Source organism: Urocitellus parryii, chromosome 5 (genome assembly GCF_045843805.1).
Source record: "Urocitellus parryii isolate mUroPar1 chromosome 5, mUroPar1.hap1, whole genome shotgun sequence".
In the NCBI taxonomy this organism is placed as follows: Eukaryota; Metazoa; Chordata; class Mammalia; order Rodentia; family Sciuridae; genus Urocitellus; species Urocitellus parryii.
Window position 1 is genome coordinate 70,117,203 of NC_135535.1, and position 19,624 is coordinate 70,136,826.

The 19,624-nt window shown below is 38.2% G+C and overlaps 1 protein-coding gene across 2 annotated transcripts in view; it reads right to left on the reverse strand.

Moving 5' to 3' along the window:
• Positions 1-1,268: 1,268 nt before the first annotated feature.
• The window catches only part of Ano6 (anoctamin 6), a 192,331-nt gene continuing 173,975 nt past the window's right edge, over positions 1,269-19,624 (reverse strand). For both annotated transcript variants that reach the window (XM_026400643.2, XM_026400644.2), the window contains 3 exons: positions 17,586-17,788; positions 16,404-16,509; positions 1,269-4,437 (listed from right to left, as the gene is read on the reverse strand). In XM_026400643.2, coding sequence (XP_026256428.1) covers positions 4,231-4,437; positions 16,404-16,509; positions 17,586-17,788 — 516 coding nt within the window. In that variant the 3' untranslated portion in view covers positions 1,269-4,230. The remainder of the gene's footprint in view (positions 4,438-16,403; positions 16,510-17,585; positions 17,789-19,624) is intronic.

Consider the following 19,624-nt stretch of genomic DNA (forward strand, 5'->3'; position numbering starts at 1 on the left):
CCTGTTTAGTAACAGGCCCTGAGCATGGGGTAGTGGGGAGAGGAGGCCAGAGCCATGGGGGTGCCTGCCTTCATTCCTGGTGGGAGTCTACATTCAGCAAGCCTCAGGCCTGGTTTCAAAGGGTAAACTTGCTTTTTTGGTTCTTGAGTGGAGCATCCTCTGTGTCCTAACTCCTGTCCCCTACAGTGCAGTTGCACCTAGTGGGCTTGGGTCAAAGTTACTATGCTGGGCCAAGTTGTGCTCATGGGGCAGCTATTCCATGAGACAGGACAGTGGAATGCCTGTGGAATTCCAGAGGTGAGTTTTTGCAGGGGTTTCTGACCTAGAGCAGTCTAAATTCAGACAATAGCTTCCTTCTCAGTATGGCTCCAGGCTATGGCACCCTGGAGGTTACATAGGAGATGATGTGAGATCCCAAAACAAAGCAATTATGCAAATTTCAGAATACTTACTTGACAGAACACTTACCTCTCTGGCCTGTAAGACAGTGAGCCAGTGTTGGGATTGCCAGCACCCACACTCCCCTGGGGCTCTTTTACCCCTACCCCTGCAAAGGGGGAACTCCTTGAGCTCCCCTGGCTGTGGATCCAGGCTCCACAGATGCAAAGAGATATTGTTCTTCTTACGATGCTGTTGTTCCATCGTAATCTTACCAGGTTTTAGTCTCTCCTGCTCATTTCCAGTGGCCACTCGCCTCCAAATCCAGCTATACACCTATTATGTTGGTGGTTCTTTGTGGAGAAGACAGTGCTGGGCCCCCTCTATTCTGCCACTTTGTCCTCTCAAGATATCCACATGCTATTGAAGGTTTTATTTTTGTAATGAGATTATCCTTTATGTTCTTCTCAAAAAATTCCCCTTTCTGTATGACTCTAGGTACAGAGTCTTTCTGCACTCAGTGACTCATCCTTCCTATGTGACATTGTTCCTTGCAACCCTGGTTTAGCAAGTGAAGATGCCTTCACAAAATTAAAGAAAAGCACCCTTCCGTCCACTGGTAGCTGCACTGGGAGTACCTGAGGCTGGTGCTCAGGGTCTTATGCAGGGCTCAATTCCAACATCTGTAGGTGGCAGCTCTGTCTGAAACCCCATCCCAAATTTTTCCTGGAAAAACTATGTTCTAAAGTAAATTTCGACTGTGAAAATACAATTTTAGATATAATTTATACAAAAGTACATATTTGCTAAGTGATCCATAACTGGTCACTAATAAATGGCATATAAAGGTGTTCTCATTCTTAGGAAATTCATGAACTAGAACAGAGCACTGTTTGTAAAAATGAATTTATTAAAATGCTCATAATTATAAAAGAATATTAAAATGCATAGAAATTAACATTAATTACAAACTTTACATCTTTTGCCGCAGTGTAGGAAAAGTATGAATATTTCAGTTCCTCTTTAGTTAAGTTGCTCAGACACTTTAACTTTTCAAACACATTATAATATGAACACAAGAAAATGGTACAAGATGTGTTTCACCAACAGATCACATTCTGCCCCCTATTGTGAATTAATGTTCTGTGAACTCCAAGATGCACATGTAATACAAAGGCGGGTATTTTGTGACAAACATTTTACAAGACGGCCTTGTTTAGTTTCAAAACAAAAACGATGGCTTTTCATTTCTACTGAGATATCTAAAATATCTGAGGGAGTTTAAAGAAAAATCCCCTGAGTAGTGGGTCTAATGCTTCAATCCATTAAAACTCACAGGCAATACACAGGATATAAAGCTAAAATTTTTTATAGTGGTTAACACTGAACAGGTCGAGGGCCAGATCCTCCCGTCACAGGCTAACTTCCATGCCCCTTGGTGCTCCTGGGAGAAGGGGGCATCTCTCCCATTTGCTGATGCAATCACAGTCCATTTTTCTGACAAGTAGCACTAGACACATGAACACTGCTGAAGTTATGGGGGACCCTGGTCTCCACTGCAAGTTAGCTTTTTTGGGCATCTTGGCAGTGTCGGACATCATTTTCTGCCTTTAGAAATGTGAGGGTTTTAAAGCCCCTGTCCATAGCAGCACATTTTTAAACTCTGAAGAGGAATCTCTCAGCTGGGGCTATGAACACATAAATGCACATTTGAAAAAAAAAATTCTATAGTATATACAAAATAGTATATAAGGCAAAAACATTTCCTTTTCTATGGTGACATAAACAGTAAGTAGTTGATGAATCAAATGCTAGTAAGATAGTCACATACTTCAGAGAAGAGGTAATAAGAGAGAAGGCGACACGCACCTCCAGGAGCAGTCTCTCAGAGGGTGGGAAAAGGAACAGTGGTGCTCCACCTAGGCTGTGCGGAAATGAGAAATGGTTCCCTCCAGTGGGAAGACATTCATCTCTTGTCCCAGTGCAGCGAGATCTCATATGGCCTGCTTTGGGCTCTCTGACCACTCTGTCAACATGCATGATAAAGGAAGGTGGAGAAATGTCTATGATCCATTGGGGCAATTCAAAAGCTCAGAATACCGCTTTTTTAAATTTTGAAACATTCATGATGGCAGGCTCTTAACTGCGATCTGTATCTGATTATTGAAACATGTTTCACTTCCCTTTCCTGCTGGGATACTGATAGGTTGTTTCCTAGGGCACCTGAGCATTTAACAGAATCCCAGTGGGTAGAGGCCCATGCAGCAGGAACAGCCTTCTTCACGCAGCACTGACCTGTTACCAGCCAACAGAAAGAAGTGTAGGCCCTGTGTCTTTTCCAGACCTACCGCAGGGCCCGACTCTTAAAAGGCAGTAAAGCACAGTGGACAGCTAGCGGAGCAAAACTTGAGAGTAAGATAAGCATAGTGGTGCAGGACTTCAGGAGGTGACCTCCAGCTGATGGTAGGGTTTGTGACCAAATCGTTCTTTTACCCTTTACTTCCTACTTGGCCCTAGAGGAGGCTGCAAGCTGAAATCAAATCCAGAGTTTCCTTTTTTGATTAACAATCTGAATATACTTATTTCTAGTGCAAACATACAATTACAAATGAGTTACAGGGCCCAGAATCTGAGGGTGGAAGGTGCAGGAAGACATGTTCATGGGGGCAACTGCTTTGTTATGTCGATCACTTTGGCATACAGAAACAAAGACAGGCTGTACCCCTGATGAAAGGGCTCCCCACACAAGCCCACAGTGGTGTGGCTCACAGTTAGGACACCTGCTGCCCCTGGACCCCACACAGCATGGTCATGCCATGAAGGCACACCGTGAGCTATTTGCAAAGGCGCTTAGTGATTTGCAGTAATGTACCTCCTGTGTTTGGTGAATAAAAGTTGACTGGTGGGAATCTGATGGACTTCCTTTTCCAGAACATTATGTTGATAAAAATGTAATTTTAATCATTCGATTATAATTTTCTCCCAAGAAACTACACATCTTTAGAAGAGGCAACTTAGTCGTCCAGATTGAACAGAGTTACACTTCTATTTGAATGTGTAACTATCCCTACTTTTGTCACCTTATTTCCTTGAGATCTTCAAGGCAGTCACCATTGATGAGGCACAGATCATTCTAGGAGTGATCCTAGAAGGTAGAAGGTGTCACTATGGGTTAATATAAATGTTTCAAAACTTGGCTATCGTCATTTCAGTCCACTATGAACATTTCTTTGACACGCAAAGACGGGCCAAAATGGAGACAAACTACTCCCTATTATGTGAGGTTTCTTTCTATAGGGATGCGATAATACACCTAAATATTAAGAATTCTACTTGCCACTTAATACCGCATTCAAACTCAATTCTGAGTAAGCAATGTTTTTAATTGTATAAAAGCTATTAAAGTGGTAGCATGTCTAGTCTTTAATTATGGTAAGAAAAAGATAACTGGACTAAATTTGGTGAACTAAAGAGATAAAAAAACCACAAAAATAAAGGAGATCATGTGCTTGAGAATAGGAAGGGATGAAAGTAATCAAATAGAAAAAAGGATCCATTCTGCTTTCAAGGGGTGGCTGCTAAGCACACTGGGTTACTAAAATTCCAATTTACCAAAGAAGGTAGCATATTAGGTTTTCCAGGTGATTAGTTTTATGCCCTTCTTGATATAAGTTTTAATATTCTTCAGTTTTTGCATCACTAGCTGAAACTGAAAAATAAAATACATGAAAATGGCAAAAGTTAACGGTTCACGTTTGCCAAAGTGATTTAACTTAAACATTCTCATTAGTGATTCATAATATATTTTGACAGAGCTAAATTCTTTAAAGTGCTTCTCGGAACATAAAGCTTTCATTCTAATTTTGGTCGTAGATTGTTATCTACCACTTCTACCATCCTCTCGGCGATAGCTCCCATGTTTTTCGTCATATCTTTGAGGTGACTCTCATGCAGTAGCTTCTGGGTTAGGTACTTCTCTCTCTTGATTTTGCTCCTCGTGATTTTGGATACATCCGGAATGATATAGGAAATTAAAAACTTCACAGAGTAGATGATGTGCTGCAGGAGAGAAGAAGAAAAATGTCAGTCACAAGGAAATGGAGGGTTTGCTTGTCATTGTGGTATATCTGGACAAGATAGTGGACATGCTGTGTGCATGCCAGGGTATGGAATGAACATCTCTTTGCTACTTTAGAAAGGAACATATTTGTTAGGTTGAAAAGAATGCATCACCCTATGTGGGACACATCAGTTATAAAGGATAAAGATGAAATGAAGGCCCTCAAAACACACATTGAATTTTTTTAAAAAAACAGGACACTCAATTTGGTTGTTATACTTTGTGTGCCCTTTTTCTAGGGTTGAGAAAAAAGAGAAAAATAAACAAGAGGCTCTAAGAACTCTGGGTAGAGAAACTGGTGAGAGAGAGAGCTGCCAAAATCAAGAGGGAGCAGGCTGGATGGCTTGGACCAAGGGATGGATTATGGGAAGACTATTGGAAGTGGATGTAAGAAAATATAGGAATGTGTGGCAGTACAGTTGAGAGATCTATGAGATATTCGAAGAAAAACTAGGCAGCTGGATTCTTGGGTTGGACTCCGGAGAAGAATACTTTAAAAATATCAATTTTTAGGTCCATTGGCATATAGTTGGTATTTAAAGTGAACAGAGTGCAAGAGATTACCAAGAGGGTAAAAAGATGACCATAAAGGAATGAATCCCAGGATCATTGAGAAGGAAGGAGGAAGGGACTAGCAAAGCCGTTGAGAAGGAATGGCCAGTGAAGCAGGAGAAATTTTAAATTTGACTTAAAAAATACATAAAAATTGCACATTTAGGGTACCATGTGATGTTTCAATACATATTTACTCCCCTAAACATTATTTCTTTGTGGTGCAAAGAAAGTCCTTTCTTGTAATGTTTTGGAAATATACAGGATATTGTCAAGACCTGTATTCATTCTACTGTGCAAAAGAACATTTGAACAACTTAATTCGCCTGTGTAATCATAACTCGCTGTCCATTTGCCAATATTCCCTCATTCCTGCCTTCTCCATACTCTTCCCAGCCTCTGGTTAGTACTATACTACTCTCAATGTCTATGAATTTCCAATTCCATCCATGCTGCCACAAATGACAAGAATTGACCCCTTTAATTGATGAATACTATTCCATTGTGTATAGGTACCTTCTAAAAATCCATTTATCACTCTATGTAAACTGAGGTTGCTTCTATTTCTTGGCTATTGTGAACAATGCTGCCATCTATATGGGAGTGCTGGTGTCTGTTCCACATACTGATTTCTTTTGAATGTAGCAGGGTTGCTGGGTCATATGGTAGTTCTATTTTTAATTTTGTGGACTTCCATTCCATAATGGGTATATTAATCTACATTCCGAGCAAGAGCTTATAATGGTGTCCTTTTCTTCACGATCTTTGGTTCGCAGCCATTCTAAATGGAGGGATACTTCATTGTGGTTTTGATTTGTATTTCTCAGATAGTACCTGATGTTGAGCATTTTTTTCACACACACGTTGGCCATTTGTGTTAAGAAACACCTATTTATATCTGCTGTCCATTTTAAAAATTGGATTATCTATGGTTTGTTTTCTGTGTTTTGAGTTGAGTTTCTTACATATCTTGATTATTAACTCCTCATCAGATGTAGGCTTTGCAGACATTTTCTCTGCTCCTGTAGGCTATGTTTCTTCTTTCTTTCTGCTTTTGACTGTTATCCAAAGTCCTGAACATTTTTCTGTTTTCTTCTATTAATTTTAGGTCTTACACTTAAGTGTTTAATCCATATTGGGTTGGCTTTTGTAACTATTGAGAGATGGGGGTCTAGTTTCATTCTTCTGCTTGGATATCAGTTTCCCAAATAGACCACTTTTCCCCAATGTGCTTTCTTAGCACCTCTGTTGAAGATCAGTTGGCTTGAGATGTGTGGGTTCACTTCTGAGCTCTATATTTTGTCTCATTCTGATATGTAGGTCTATTATATGCTAATACCATGCCACTTTAATCACTACACCTTTGTAGTATATTTTGAAATCAGAATACTGCTTCGGCAATTTTTAGTTTCTTGTTTCATATGAATTTTAGGATTATTTTTTCTAATTCTGTGAATATAATTGATACTTGATAGGGACTGCATTGAATCTGAAGATCACTTTGTGCATGGATTAGAAGTATCAATATTGTTAAAAGGTCCATACAACCCAGATATTTTTTTTCCTTTTTTTTTTTTTTGCATCCTGTCTCTTTCATAGTGTTTTATATTTCTCATTATGGAGATCTTTCACCCCTGTGGTTAAATTTATTCCTAGATATTTTATTTTTCTTGGTAGCTATTAGAAATGAAATTGCTTTCTTTCTTTTTCACATAATTCACTATTGACATACAGAAACACTAATTATTTTTGTATGTGACATATTCTGCAACATTGCTGAATTTATTAGTTCTAATGGCTTTTTGGAGGAATCTTTTTTGGGTTTCCTATATGTAACATTAAAAGCACACATAAGCCCTTCCCCCACTGAATGAGACTCAATTCTCAGAAGTTTCTTTTCGCTTTTACATACTCTATCACTTACAGATCAACTGCATATTAAAGTTAGCTAGGCGTGTCCCGAACCCTCCCTTACCAGATACTCCCTAGTCCCAAGTTATGGGAGAAGGTCATACCTGGAAGTGTGCTTGCCAGAAATGCTGCCCACAGCAAAAACAAGACACCAGCCACTCCAGTGATCAAAGCTTCTGTACTGATTACTAATGTCCTCTTCAGACCCCCTGGATTGCAACTCTCACTGACCTATATGATCCAGATAAGATGTTGACCTAGCCCACATTTCAGAAGAGGTTCCACCTCTCTGGTATTTGCTTAGCTTTCCATGAATCTTTCCTTGAAAAATCATATTAAACTCTCCCTTAGGGCAAGGGGCAACAAGGTCACTGAACGGGACAGCATGGCATCTTCTAATAATGCTGGCATGTTAATGAAGCTCTTTCTCCCTCCATCACTCTGCCCTTCATTTATTGACTATCAGGAGGCAGAACAAAACCTTTGTACAGTTATAACTGGCACCCACTGTGAGGCTGGATTTTGCTGCTGTGGACTGGACCCAGGTTGGGGAGTAGAAGGATAAGTCCCTGGCAGCTACCAAGGCCACTTTAGTCCTGGGGACAACCTATTCCTTTTCTCGTCTTAAGGAGGGTTACCCTCATAGCCCCTCAGTAGCAGATTAAGAAATAGCCTCAGGTAAGATGATCTGCAGCATCAGAATGGGTACTTTGTCATCTTGAGGTGTACTCTTGAGAACTCTCTCCTCACTCCCTCATTAGACTCACTTCAAAAGAAGTCTGCTCATCTAGTTTTCAGAGAGCACTGTAGGAGACGGAATAGTTGTAGGACTTTTATCCTGAAATCTGTGGTCTTGACCTCTGATTCTGGTAGACTGTGTGTGTGTGATTCCCTTATTCTGCCTATACTTCTCTGAGTACATGCAGACTGTGTGCTCATAACTGTTTTCACTTTTATCAAAATGGGGAACTCGCCATCGGTTCCAAATAGGACTCCTAACAAAATAGTCTGATTATAGTTTAGTCCTATGACCAAAAAGAAAACAAATGGCATTTTATCTCACTATAGCTTGGCCACAATATGCCATGGAGTCAGGGGGAAAAGTGCCTCATGAATGGGTCACTTAATTAGTACACTACAGATGTAAGGAATGTCATCTTTTTCTCTAAGACTCACATTATTTGGAGAAAGAGAAAAATATGTTGAACACTATTGTGGTTCAGAGGTCAGGTAAGACCCCACCCTTATTACTTGATGGCTAGTCTGGAGAGAGATTAATCAATAACTTAAACCCTCACCTCTGGAAGCATCACATATAGCTGCGGGGGCACTTTCCTACCACAGCTGTGACGCCCAGCCCTCTGCTGGTGGCCAGCAATAACTGTTTGGCCTCTCCTGACAAAGGTATGGAGTCTGAAAGGTAATTAGGAGCCTGAAATGTAATTAGAAACCCTGAAGGATGGGTTTTTCCCTTCCTGATGCGGCAAGTGTTCGGAGGCAACCTACTAAACGTGTAAGGAGGCATAGCCCAATTCTATTTCTGATGGATTTAATTGGGAAAACAGTCCTGTGGACAGGATCTTCTCAGTAGGAGGGGCTGAGTTCTCTTCCTCCATTTTTATCAATTATCACCAGAGGTAGGCAGACATTGCTATTCTGGTGAATAGCATGCTCACAGGAAAGGAAGATGGTCACTGACAAAGCCGGAGAGCACACAGTCTCCATGTGGAGGATCCTGCTAGTACACTGGAGGCAAATTAGGTGGACCCTATTGAGCCTGGTGCTTCTAAACAAAGTCTCCATAAGGTCAAAGAGTCTTACAAAAACCTGGCCAGACTCTGTTAAGGGAGAATCTATCAAGCCTGCCAGTGTTATGCAGATGTAGATCCAGAAAACCCAGATAATCTGAATATGATAAAAATGACTTTCATAGAGCAAAGTTCCCTGTACCCATTAAAGAAATTAAAAAAGACAGATGGTGCCCTGGGAATGAGTCCCTCTCGACTAGGAGAGATTGCCCAAAGCAAGAAACCAAGTGGCTGTACCTGGCTTTGGGAGGAAGATGGTGACCTAAGGAAGGAAGAAGGTCTTTGGAATAAGGTATGTGGGTCCTAGGTTCAAAACTTAATGGAAGGAAGAAGACCATTGGAAGAATGATTGCTCAAAGAAACAAGTGAACTTGACGGGAGGCTCACTCCCCAGATGTTGGTGAGGGAAACAGGGTTGGATGAGAACTGAGAAGGCCTTGAAGCTCCTACAGATTTGATCTGGTCAACGTGAATTTCCCCATGCGAGCCCCACATATGACGAAGAGTGGAAGCCAATTGATTAACTTTCTCTTGGACGCAGGTCTACTTACTACGTATTAAAATATTACATTAGGGAAAAAGCTAAGTAGAGACTGATTGTGGGAGCATCAGGTAAAGCTCAAGGTAGGTCCTTCCTCCAGACATTGGAATGTCAATTAGGAGATACAACTTTAAAACAGCATTTTCTGTATGTACTGGAGTACCCAATATCTTTTTGGGATAAAAGTGACCTTTTGTGCAAACTAAATGCCTGCGTAAACTTCTCCTCAGGCAATTAGAGATGCAAGTTTCCCAAGTTTAAGAATAAATGCTTGTAGAAGTTGAGAAAGGATAAGATCTAAAGTCTGGACAAAGGGCATGCCAGGAAGGGCTATAAACATGTAGCCTACGCAGATTACACTAGAAGTAAAGCCTGGGACCCGAAGCTAAATACTTACTGAAGTAGGAAGCTTGAAGGGGCATCCAGCTAGTTTTTTAGAAAATTTAACAGTGTAATTAAACAAATGGTGCTGGGAAAATTGGAAATCCATATGTAACAAAATGAAATCAAACCCTTATCTCTCGACATGTATAAAACTCAAGTGGATCAAAGACTTGGGCACTAGAACACAAACCTTGCACCTAACGGAAGAAAAAGTAGGCCCAAATCTTTACCATGTTGGCTTAGGATCTGACTTCCTTAACAAGATTCCTAAAGCACAAGAAATAAAATCAAGAATCGATAAATGGTATGGATTCACACTAAAAAGCTGCTTCTCAGCAAAGGAAACAATAACATGAAGAGAGTGCCCATGGAATGGGAGAAAATCTTTATCACATGCACATCCAGATAGAGCACTAATCTCCATGATATACAAAGAACTCAGAAAACACCCCAAAAACAAATGACCCAATCAATAAATGGGCTAAGGAACTGAACAGACACTTCACAGAAGAAATACAACTGATTAATAAATATATGAAAAAAAGTTCATCTCTAGCAATTAGAGTACTTTTTATTTTCTTTAAGATTTCATCTTGCTCCAGTCAGAATTGAAAAATCAAGAATACAAGCAATAATAAGTGTTGGCAAGGATGTAGGGGGGGGGGATGTAGAGGGAAAGGTACACTTATACATTGCTGGTAGGACTGCAAATTGGTGCAACCATTATGGAAAGTGGTATGGAGATTCCTCAAAAAACTTGTAATGGAACCACCATTTCACCCAGCTATCCCATTCCTAAGTTTAAACCCAAGGAAGTTTAAAAGAGCATACTACATGATGCAGCCACATCAATGTTTACAGCGGCTCAATTCAAAATAGCTAAACAATGGAACCAACCTAGGTGCCCTTCAACAGATAAAGAAAATATGGTATATATATATATATTATATTATATATTATATAATATATATAAAAAATATAAAAAATATAAAAAATATAAAAAATATACACACACAATGGAATATTACTCAGCCTTAATTTGCCGGTAAATGGATGGAGCTGGAGAACATCATGATAAGCAAAATAAGCCAATCCCCCCAAAACTAAAGGCCAAATGTTTTCTGATATGCAAATGCTAATTCACAATAAGGGGAATTCAAGAACAGAATTACTTTGGATTAGGCGGGGAGAGGGTATGGGGGGTAAGAAGATAGGGTAATTTCTGGTTCATTCTATGTGCAATATGACTACATGACTGGTGATTCTACATTGTGTATAATCAGAAGAATGAGAAGTTATTTACATATGATGTGTCAAAGTGCATTCTACTGTCATGTATAGCTAGAACACACAAAGATTTAAAGACATAATTTAATTCAATCCTGCAAGTTGCCCTAAAACACTTCAAATCTTCCAGTTAAAAAACCTCATTCAGATGGGCAGAGATTTGTTCAGGATGTGTGGGCTACAAATGATGATGACTTGGACATTCACCCAGTGGTTTGTAACTAACACCATCAGAACTCAACCACCTGGCTGAGGATAGATACAATGTGTCCTAGAAAAAGGCTCAAATATGTAAACAACATGCTATATATCTGGGCTTTATTAGACTGAAAAAGAGCTATAATTTAAAGACTCCTGTACCCAACAGCAATTGTAGGGTTTTCTGTTGAATCTAGGTAGTAAATTTTGGTCTTATAGTCAGACCTCTGTATGAAGCACTAAGAGTATTCAGGAGTCCAATCTAAAGGTTCAGAATCTCTTCCTGACAGGCTTCTGAGCCTCAAACTCAAACCTAACTACCACTTGAGGTTTGCCAAAGTTAAATAAGCTCTTCAATTTGTATGTACATGAGAAACAATGAACTAGGCTAGGAGTGCTTACTCTTAATGTAGTATCAACACTATGTCTAGGGGCATATTTTTCAAAGCAATTAGACCCCACAGTGACCAGGATAGCTGCCTTGCCTGAGGGCAGTTGCAGCCACCAGTGAACTGTTACATGAGGCTGACAAGTTTGCACTAGTGCTACCCACTACAGCATGTGCTCACCATCATGGGTTAACTGTGCTGGAGCAAAAGTGGTTACTGGCTGCTGGCAGGAAGGATGGGCAGATGCCAGGCTACTGTTCTGGATGATACGAATGTTAAGGTGTCCTCTACTTTAAATCCAGCCACTCTATTACCTAGTGACACAGGGATGATACCAACTTGCAGGGATTGTCTGCAGTCAAGACAGTTGATGCAAGCAGGCTAGATTTGGCTGATCAACCTATGGAAGACTGGGAGACAGAACTCTTCACTACTGGTACCAGCTTCTGGAACAAAGTGAGAGACAATGCAGGGTATGGGGTAGTAACTGTCCAAGGGACAACTGAAGCAGATGCCCTGCTACTTGGGACTTGGCACAAAAGTCTTAATGTACCATACTCACTGGAGCCCTGATTCTGCTGGAGAACAAGTGAGTCAATATCTATGCTGACTCTAGGCCTTCACGATGGCTCATGCACAATGGGGCTATTTGGGAGGATCAGCAACTAAGTGACCTCAAACAACATGGATATAAAATCTGCATCTCAGATTTTACAGTTATAAGAAGCAGTGCACAAACCTTGGCAGGTCTCAATAATGTACTGCCCTTGTCTTCAGAAAGGGGATGAAGTTGTGGAAAAGAGAAACTGGCCAATCAAATGGTAAAACAAGCTGGCAAAACAAAACACTAACAAGGCCCCTCCTGCCCCAAATAACCTTATCAGAATTTGCACCCAGGTACTCAGAAGAGGACTATAAAAGGGCAAAGGATTGGCATTTTATTAGTGAACCCCCTCAAGGATGGAAGGTGATGAAAAAGGCATACCTTTAATACCTAAGGCGTGAGTGTATTCTGTATTAAAACAAGAACACCACAGAACGTACTTTCAACAAGGCACCACAATTTATAGTGGCTACAAAAACAAAAAACTGGTCCTGGACTACGACAGTGGACTCTTTATCATTGGGTCTGATCTGCAAACACCCATTGTAGCCCAGAGTGCAATGAAGGGCACCCATATAGGGGAGACTGTCTTCTGAGGATTTATTTTACTCGGATGCCAGGACTATCTTAACTTCAGGTGTTTGTTGGTGTTTGTGAACATGTTTCCAGGATGGGTAGAAGCTTTCTCTATTCAGACTGACAAAGGACTCACATTCTGCTAAAGGAAATTATACCAAGATATGGACTGCCAAAAACCATACAAAATGACCATGAACCAGCATTCATTAAAAAAAAAAAATCACGCATCAGGTTTCAGAAGCTTTAGATGTCAAATAGAAAGTGCATTCAGCATAGAAACCACAGTCAATGGGAAAAACTGACAAAATGAATCACACTTTAAAAAGATCACCATGTTGTCAGGAAACTCGCCTGACCTGGGATAGAAATTTACCCATTATTCTGTTACAGATACATGTGATCCCTAGAAGTAAGATCTGTTTAAGTCCTTTTGAAATTCTGTATGGTAGACCATTTCAGGCCTCATCCTTGGGGTGATACTTGAAGATTTAACATAATCTTTACAAATTGTTCCTTTTCAATATGATCAAGTGTTGTGGACAACCAGAGATATGAAAAGTTGTGCTCTATATGTGTAATATCATAATGCATTCTGCTGTCATATAACAAATTAAAATTTAAAAATCTGTCTCTGAGAGGTTACTGTGTGCCTCTGATGTCCTGTTGCATGACTTCTAATCTGGAAATGGAGTACCCTTAAAGATGTGGAGGGAACAGAATCTAGATAACCAATTTAATGCCAAGTGTACAACATGATCAGTCTTCCTTAGAATGGGTGGGAATCAAACCATAAATCCATTGTACTTGGATGAAATGAACTCCACTATCAACATCAAGGAGACAGGGAAGACAACAAGAATGACTACTCCTGCCAAGTTGTAGATGATCTTAAGCTGCTATTTGAGAGAGACAAGGCTCATAGACCATCAGTAGAAATTGTACCAAACAATGGTAACCATTGGGATTGGGAGAGTTTTGTCTAAGCTGTTTCCATCCACAAAGAACTAAACACCCTCTTTGAAAAGCATATGGAAGGTTGCTTCCTGAGTCTCCAGGTTATTGACCTTTTAAAGCACCTCAGGGTTGCCTTGGGGGGTGTCTCCCCTGCAAGGCAAGGACAGTAAAGGCCAAAAGGATAAAATGTTGAAACCAACCTGTACTTCAAAAAAACCTGTGCTACCATAAAAACTAAATGGTTATGTGTATATCCCAGATAATTTGGGAAATGTCTCGTTGGTCCTTGTGGGACTTACTTGCTCAGGTAAAGGCCCCGACTGATGAATCAAGGCTCAACCTAAATGCATGGTTCACATCTTGGTTAGGGTAAAGTCTTTTAAGACTTGCTATCCCAGGGGGCTGGGAGGCCATGATACTATAACACTTCAAAATGAGTTGCCCTGGCTCAGCCCACAAAAGAAATTCAAAAGGCTTCTTTGATAACCAGGCCAGGAGTTTGGATGCCCATAATTCTTTTTCTTGCTGGATTGTTCCAGTACTTCTAGTACTTGTATTGAATAAAAGTGGAGAAAATGGGCATCTTTGTCTTGTTCCAGACTCAAATAAGGCTTTCTTTTTTTTCTTGTTCATTCTAGTTAAGGGTTTTTCAATTTTGTTCATCTCTTAAAAAAAAAAAAAAAATCAAGTCTTCATTTCATTGGGGTTTTACGCTGTTTCTGAATTTTCTGTTTCTGCTGTTTTTTGTCTTCTAATCTTTCATTTTTTTTTCCTTAAGGTGCAATGATAGATTGTTAATTTGAGAGTTTTCTGCTATTTTTACATTGGCACGTTGCAATAAACTTCTTAGTACTGCTTTTGTTACAACCCACCAAAATGTGTGGGATACGTTTCCATTATCATTTCTTCCAAATTTTAAAAAATTTCCTGGATTTATTCATTGATCCATCAGTTGCTGAGGAGTATGTGGTTTAAGTTCTAAGAACTTGGATACTTGATTTCCCATTTTATTGCATTATTATCACAAAAGATACCTGATATTATTTTGATATTTAAAAATTTGGTAAGACTTGTTTTGTAGCCTGCCATAGGATCTATCCATGAGAATAGATGTTCCATGTATTGGAGTCTTTGGTATATTAATATTTTCTTTCTATTACGTGTTCTAATATTTGATGCATTTCATCATTATTTACTCTTATTGAATTGACCCCTTTATTATTATACTTTATTTGATGGAAAAGCATAATGATTTCCCATGTAGGAAAGAGGTTTAATTTTTTTTTTTTTTTGAGGGAGGAAATATTTATAGATAAGTAGGTTTTCTATGTTATGTCACTCTGGCATTTCTGAGTTAAAGCCAATAGGGTGTGATGTTATCTTTTAAAAATATATTGTAAGATTTAGCTTACACATTCCAAAAGGATTTTTGCATCTGTGAAATGAGTAAGATTGGCCCTAATTTTCCTTCCTCTTTCTATTCTTGTCTGATTTTAGGATCAAGGCTACTCTCAGCTTTACCAAATGAGTTGGAGAGTATTTCCTCTTTTTTTTGCTCATTGAAGGCATTTGTATAAGATTGTTCTAAATCTGTTCTAAAAAGCTTGGTTTCACTCTTCTAAAACCATATGTCCTGGTGTTTTTCACTGTGGAAAGTGCTGCCTTCTTTAGCACATGGAAGATACTGGACTACTCTCTTTTGGCTCCCATAGTTGCTGTTACAAGGTCTACTCCTGTTCTAATTTTAACTTTCTTTGTCAGTCATCTCTCTCTTTTTCTCTGGTTTTGGTCTTCTCTTTGGGCTGCGTTTTCTTTACAATATGTATAAGTGTGTGTTCCTTTATTATTCTGTCTGATGTAGATCATGCTTTCTGTTATGTAAACTGATGTCTTTCAATCTATTCTGGAAAAATTTCCTCTCACCCATTATACATTTCTTTAACAAATTGAGGCTTTGTGATTTGGTTATGTATAAAAAAAAAAAAAATCTGGGCTGAGGTTGTGGTTCAGTGGTAGAGCGCTCACCTACCACATGAGTTCAATCTTTAGCACCACATAAAAATAAATGAATAAAGGTATATACAATTAAAAAATAAATAAATAAACCCTTATTTATTTAAGCCAGTATAGGTAAATTTTATCTCTTGCAGCTAAATGTAAACACCAAACAAATTTAGAGGCTTTGTTTGGTAATAGTTATTTGATCTAGCCAACTTCTTTTTCAGCAAATAATGATTTATAGCTGTCAGTTTTCAGAGTTAATTTTAGAGATATAAAAAACTAAGTTGGGATATTTTGAAAATGTAATAATTGAATAAAAACAATAGTCTGAAGTTATAATAGTGATAAAACTTCCTTATATTCAAAGGTCACATCTTATTCATCTTAAGCCCTGCTATAGTCCCATATGCTGCTCGGTGCCCCCAAATTTAAAAAAAAGATGGTCATTTAATACAGTATCAAATGGAATCGTATCTCTGTTACACGTGTTTTTTAACATCTAAAGTAGACAACCAATTTCATTTAATTAGAGTACTATGGGTATTCTCAGGCCAAATCTGATTAATTCATCTCCTAAAAATAATTATTACCAGGCATTAGGAAAATATTATGCATTTTAAATAGAGTTAGCAACACTTTAAAAATAGTGTCTGCAAATATGCAGTCTTAGAAACTATTTCAAAGTACACTTTCCTACCTCCATGACAATGATAAAAGCCAGCTTGGCGGCGATCACATGCCAATAGTAGATATTGTGTTTATATTCTTGTGGGTGTCCTGGCGGGTTTCGGAAATCACGATACCTGGAAACAAAACAGAGGTATATTAGGAGACAAGTTATTTTCATCAACTACTGTAAACAAGGGCCCCTATTTTAAAAAGGAGTTGTGTTTAGTGCAATGTTCTTTCAGTTGGCACTATAAATTTTCTCCCAGATCTCAATTTGGACACAAAACTCTGAGGGGGAAAAAACCCACTGCAATAATAACTCCTTGAATATGTACTCAGAAAAAAAAGACAATTTAGCCTATTTCCAGGATCATGTTTGTTAATTATTTATATAATGTTGTTTGAATTGGCTCAGTCACTTTACCATCTCTCTGTACAAAGCACAGAGAGATGCCTCCTCATTGTGACTTTTTAACCTAATTTCTTGTCATCAGATGTCCTGTGTTACTGTTGTAAACTTAGAAGAGTTGATTCACTGATAAGAATTATGTAGAGTTTAAAAAAAAAAAAAGCAGGTTCAGTGTAGGATTCTAAAGAGGTTGTACCAAGTATAACTTGGAAACATTAATTTTGGTTGTGTTGTTGGTTATGTTGAGAATTTGAATCGGTGCAGCCTTTGAAGAATTAGACTAAAGGCATTTAAAAGCATCCTTTAGGAGGCTCTATGAGTAGTGATGTTTACTGTCCTTAGTTGAACTTACCAGTCTTTAAAACCAATGCAGAGAGATTTGGAATACTTTTAGAGAATATTGTTAGGTATCTACATCATTTACCTTTACATGTTTGTTAAATGAAGGTTCTTGTATACCATTGTGTATCTTCAGATAGGATTAATTTATTATTCAAGAACAATTAAATGATCTTGATTTCTGGATGTCTTGAAATTTCTCCATTTCTAAAATATGAGTTTCCCCCTGGATCTGTTTCCCTGAAACCGTAAGAAATTCTGACCTTTCAGTCTTGCTTTTTTGGTTTGGTTTAAAAATCCTAACCCAAGTCTTTCTTACCTTTTTAGTTTAATTGCAAAGAAAGCTATTAAAGAAAAAGATATGTGGGAAATATTTCTAGCAATTTGATTTAAATGACACACACACACACATATGCCCTTTTCAAGATTACGTGACTTTTTAAAATAGATAGCAGAACTTGCCTGCATGTGGTATAGTCACCAAGCCCAGAGAATGAATCTCCTTTGCTTTTGTTTTTGAAGTCTGCGATGTTGAAGATGGAGAGAGTATTGCTGATGTACCCCTCCATAGTATAGTGAGTGTGGTCCCCATAGGGAGGGATGGAGAAGGACCAGTAATAAACCAGGCGGGGGATCATGTCTGATGTGAAAGCAATGATCATGGCCTGTGTTGGGAGGAAAACAAATAAAAGAAGCACTAATTAGAGCTTTTGTTGCTATGATTAATAGATATGCTAGAATTACTATTTTCATCAAATTGCTTTTTTTTTTAACCAATATGATTCTGCAACCTGAACACTTAGAAAAATGAGAATTCGTACCCCATTTGATTCCAATGTATGATATGTCAAGATCATTGTATTGTCATGAGCAACTAATAAAAAAAAATATTCAGAGATAATCTTTCTTAAATGTAAAATGAGTATAGAGTGAACGTCCTAAAATCTTTAAGCAATAAACTTAAAGTAGATTACTTTCTTTTTGGTCTTCAATTCTAAGGGATGGTCTCCAATTCAAATGCTAAGGCCTGATAGTTGCTTATTATGCTTCTTAAATATAATAAACACACTTATTCAAAAATAATTGTAGACTAAGATATTGTGGATGACTTTAGTTGCTTGCATATATTATGTAAATTAATATTTTTCAAAAGTTGAGATAAATGTTCAGTCAACTTTAGAGCTCTATTTGATATTCTTTCATGATTTGGATTTAGAACACTGTTGTAGATACAAAACTGTTATTTTCATAATATTGACCTTAGTATTATATCAATTACTTCTTCTATAAATAAGTTATAGAAAACTAATTTTCCCACTTGCTTCTCATAAAAATAGAATGTAAATTGCATAAAATATATTTTTCTGATATAAATTTAAATAGTGGCATTCAAATTTACATTTCCCCACCCCACCCATAGTATCTTGACTGATTATTTTTTTTAAAGGTTGACTTGTCTAAACAAATCTTATTTTAAACTTAACATATTCTTCTGTTCATTAGATCAGTAGAAAACAGGAATTTTTATTTTAATACAATGTGGGTGACAAGAAATTATATTGGAGTTGTTCCATTCACATAGTCCAGCAATGATGTCGGTGTTGTTACATCTAGTGTTTAAGCCTCCAAACTTGGTTTTAAAGAAGGGAGAGAATATACTTTAATTACATAGAATTTGGTTTAAACAAAGCTAAATGAGGTAGTCATGTTTTGAGATCAACATGACTTTTGATAGTATTCATCTAAACATATGGTTTAGACCTAGTGAGACCACAAACCAACAAATAATATCTCAGGCAAAGCAAGAAAAACAATTAAGGGACTTTTATATTGATAAATTTCCCTTATTAGAATAAGCTTTGTCATTCCCTCCAATGTGAAATCTGTGTGTGTGCACGCGCTTATCAGTAATGAGGTGAGCAAGAATATGTTACCCTTTTCCAGATTTCAATAGATTAAATTTTCCTGCTATTTAACTCAACCATCCTTTTTATAGTATCACCTGCAGATGTGCTTCAGGAAGCTACAAAAATTCCAATGAGGAAGATAATTCTATTGTCTTCTGACAAGATACCTTTCTGTCCTGAATTGAGCTGCTTTGAGAGATGTGCTACAAGAGTACAAATAAATGCAGTGTGCTTCATTCCCCGGGCTGCACACAATTTTCCATTTACATCAAAATAAATTAGAATTGGTCTTCAATAGCAGATGCTCTGGCATGATACAGCAATGTCAATTCGGCTTATTTATTGAACCAGCAGCTTTAAAATGAATGGTTTAATACCAAACTCCAGCTTGATGGCCACTCTCACCCCTGGCGGCTGTTCTTCCTTCTATACACATTAGATTGTGGATTACACACGATGTGTTTGAGGGGTTGAGATTGTATGTGTGAAGGGATACAATATACGTTTAATGCTCATATTCACACACACGTGTGTGTATATACACACACATGTATACTGCACCTTGGAAGTGTAGTAGATCCCAATAATGTGGGA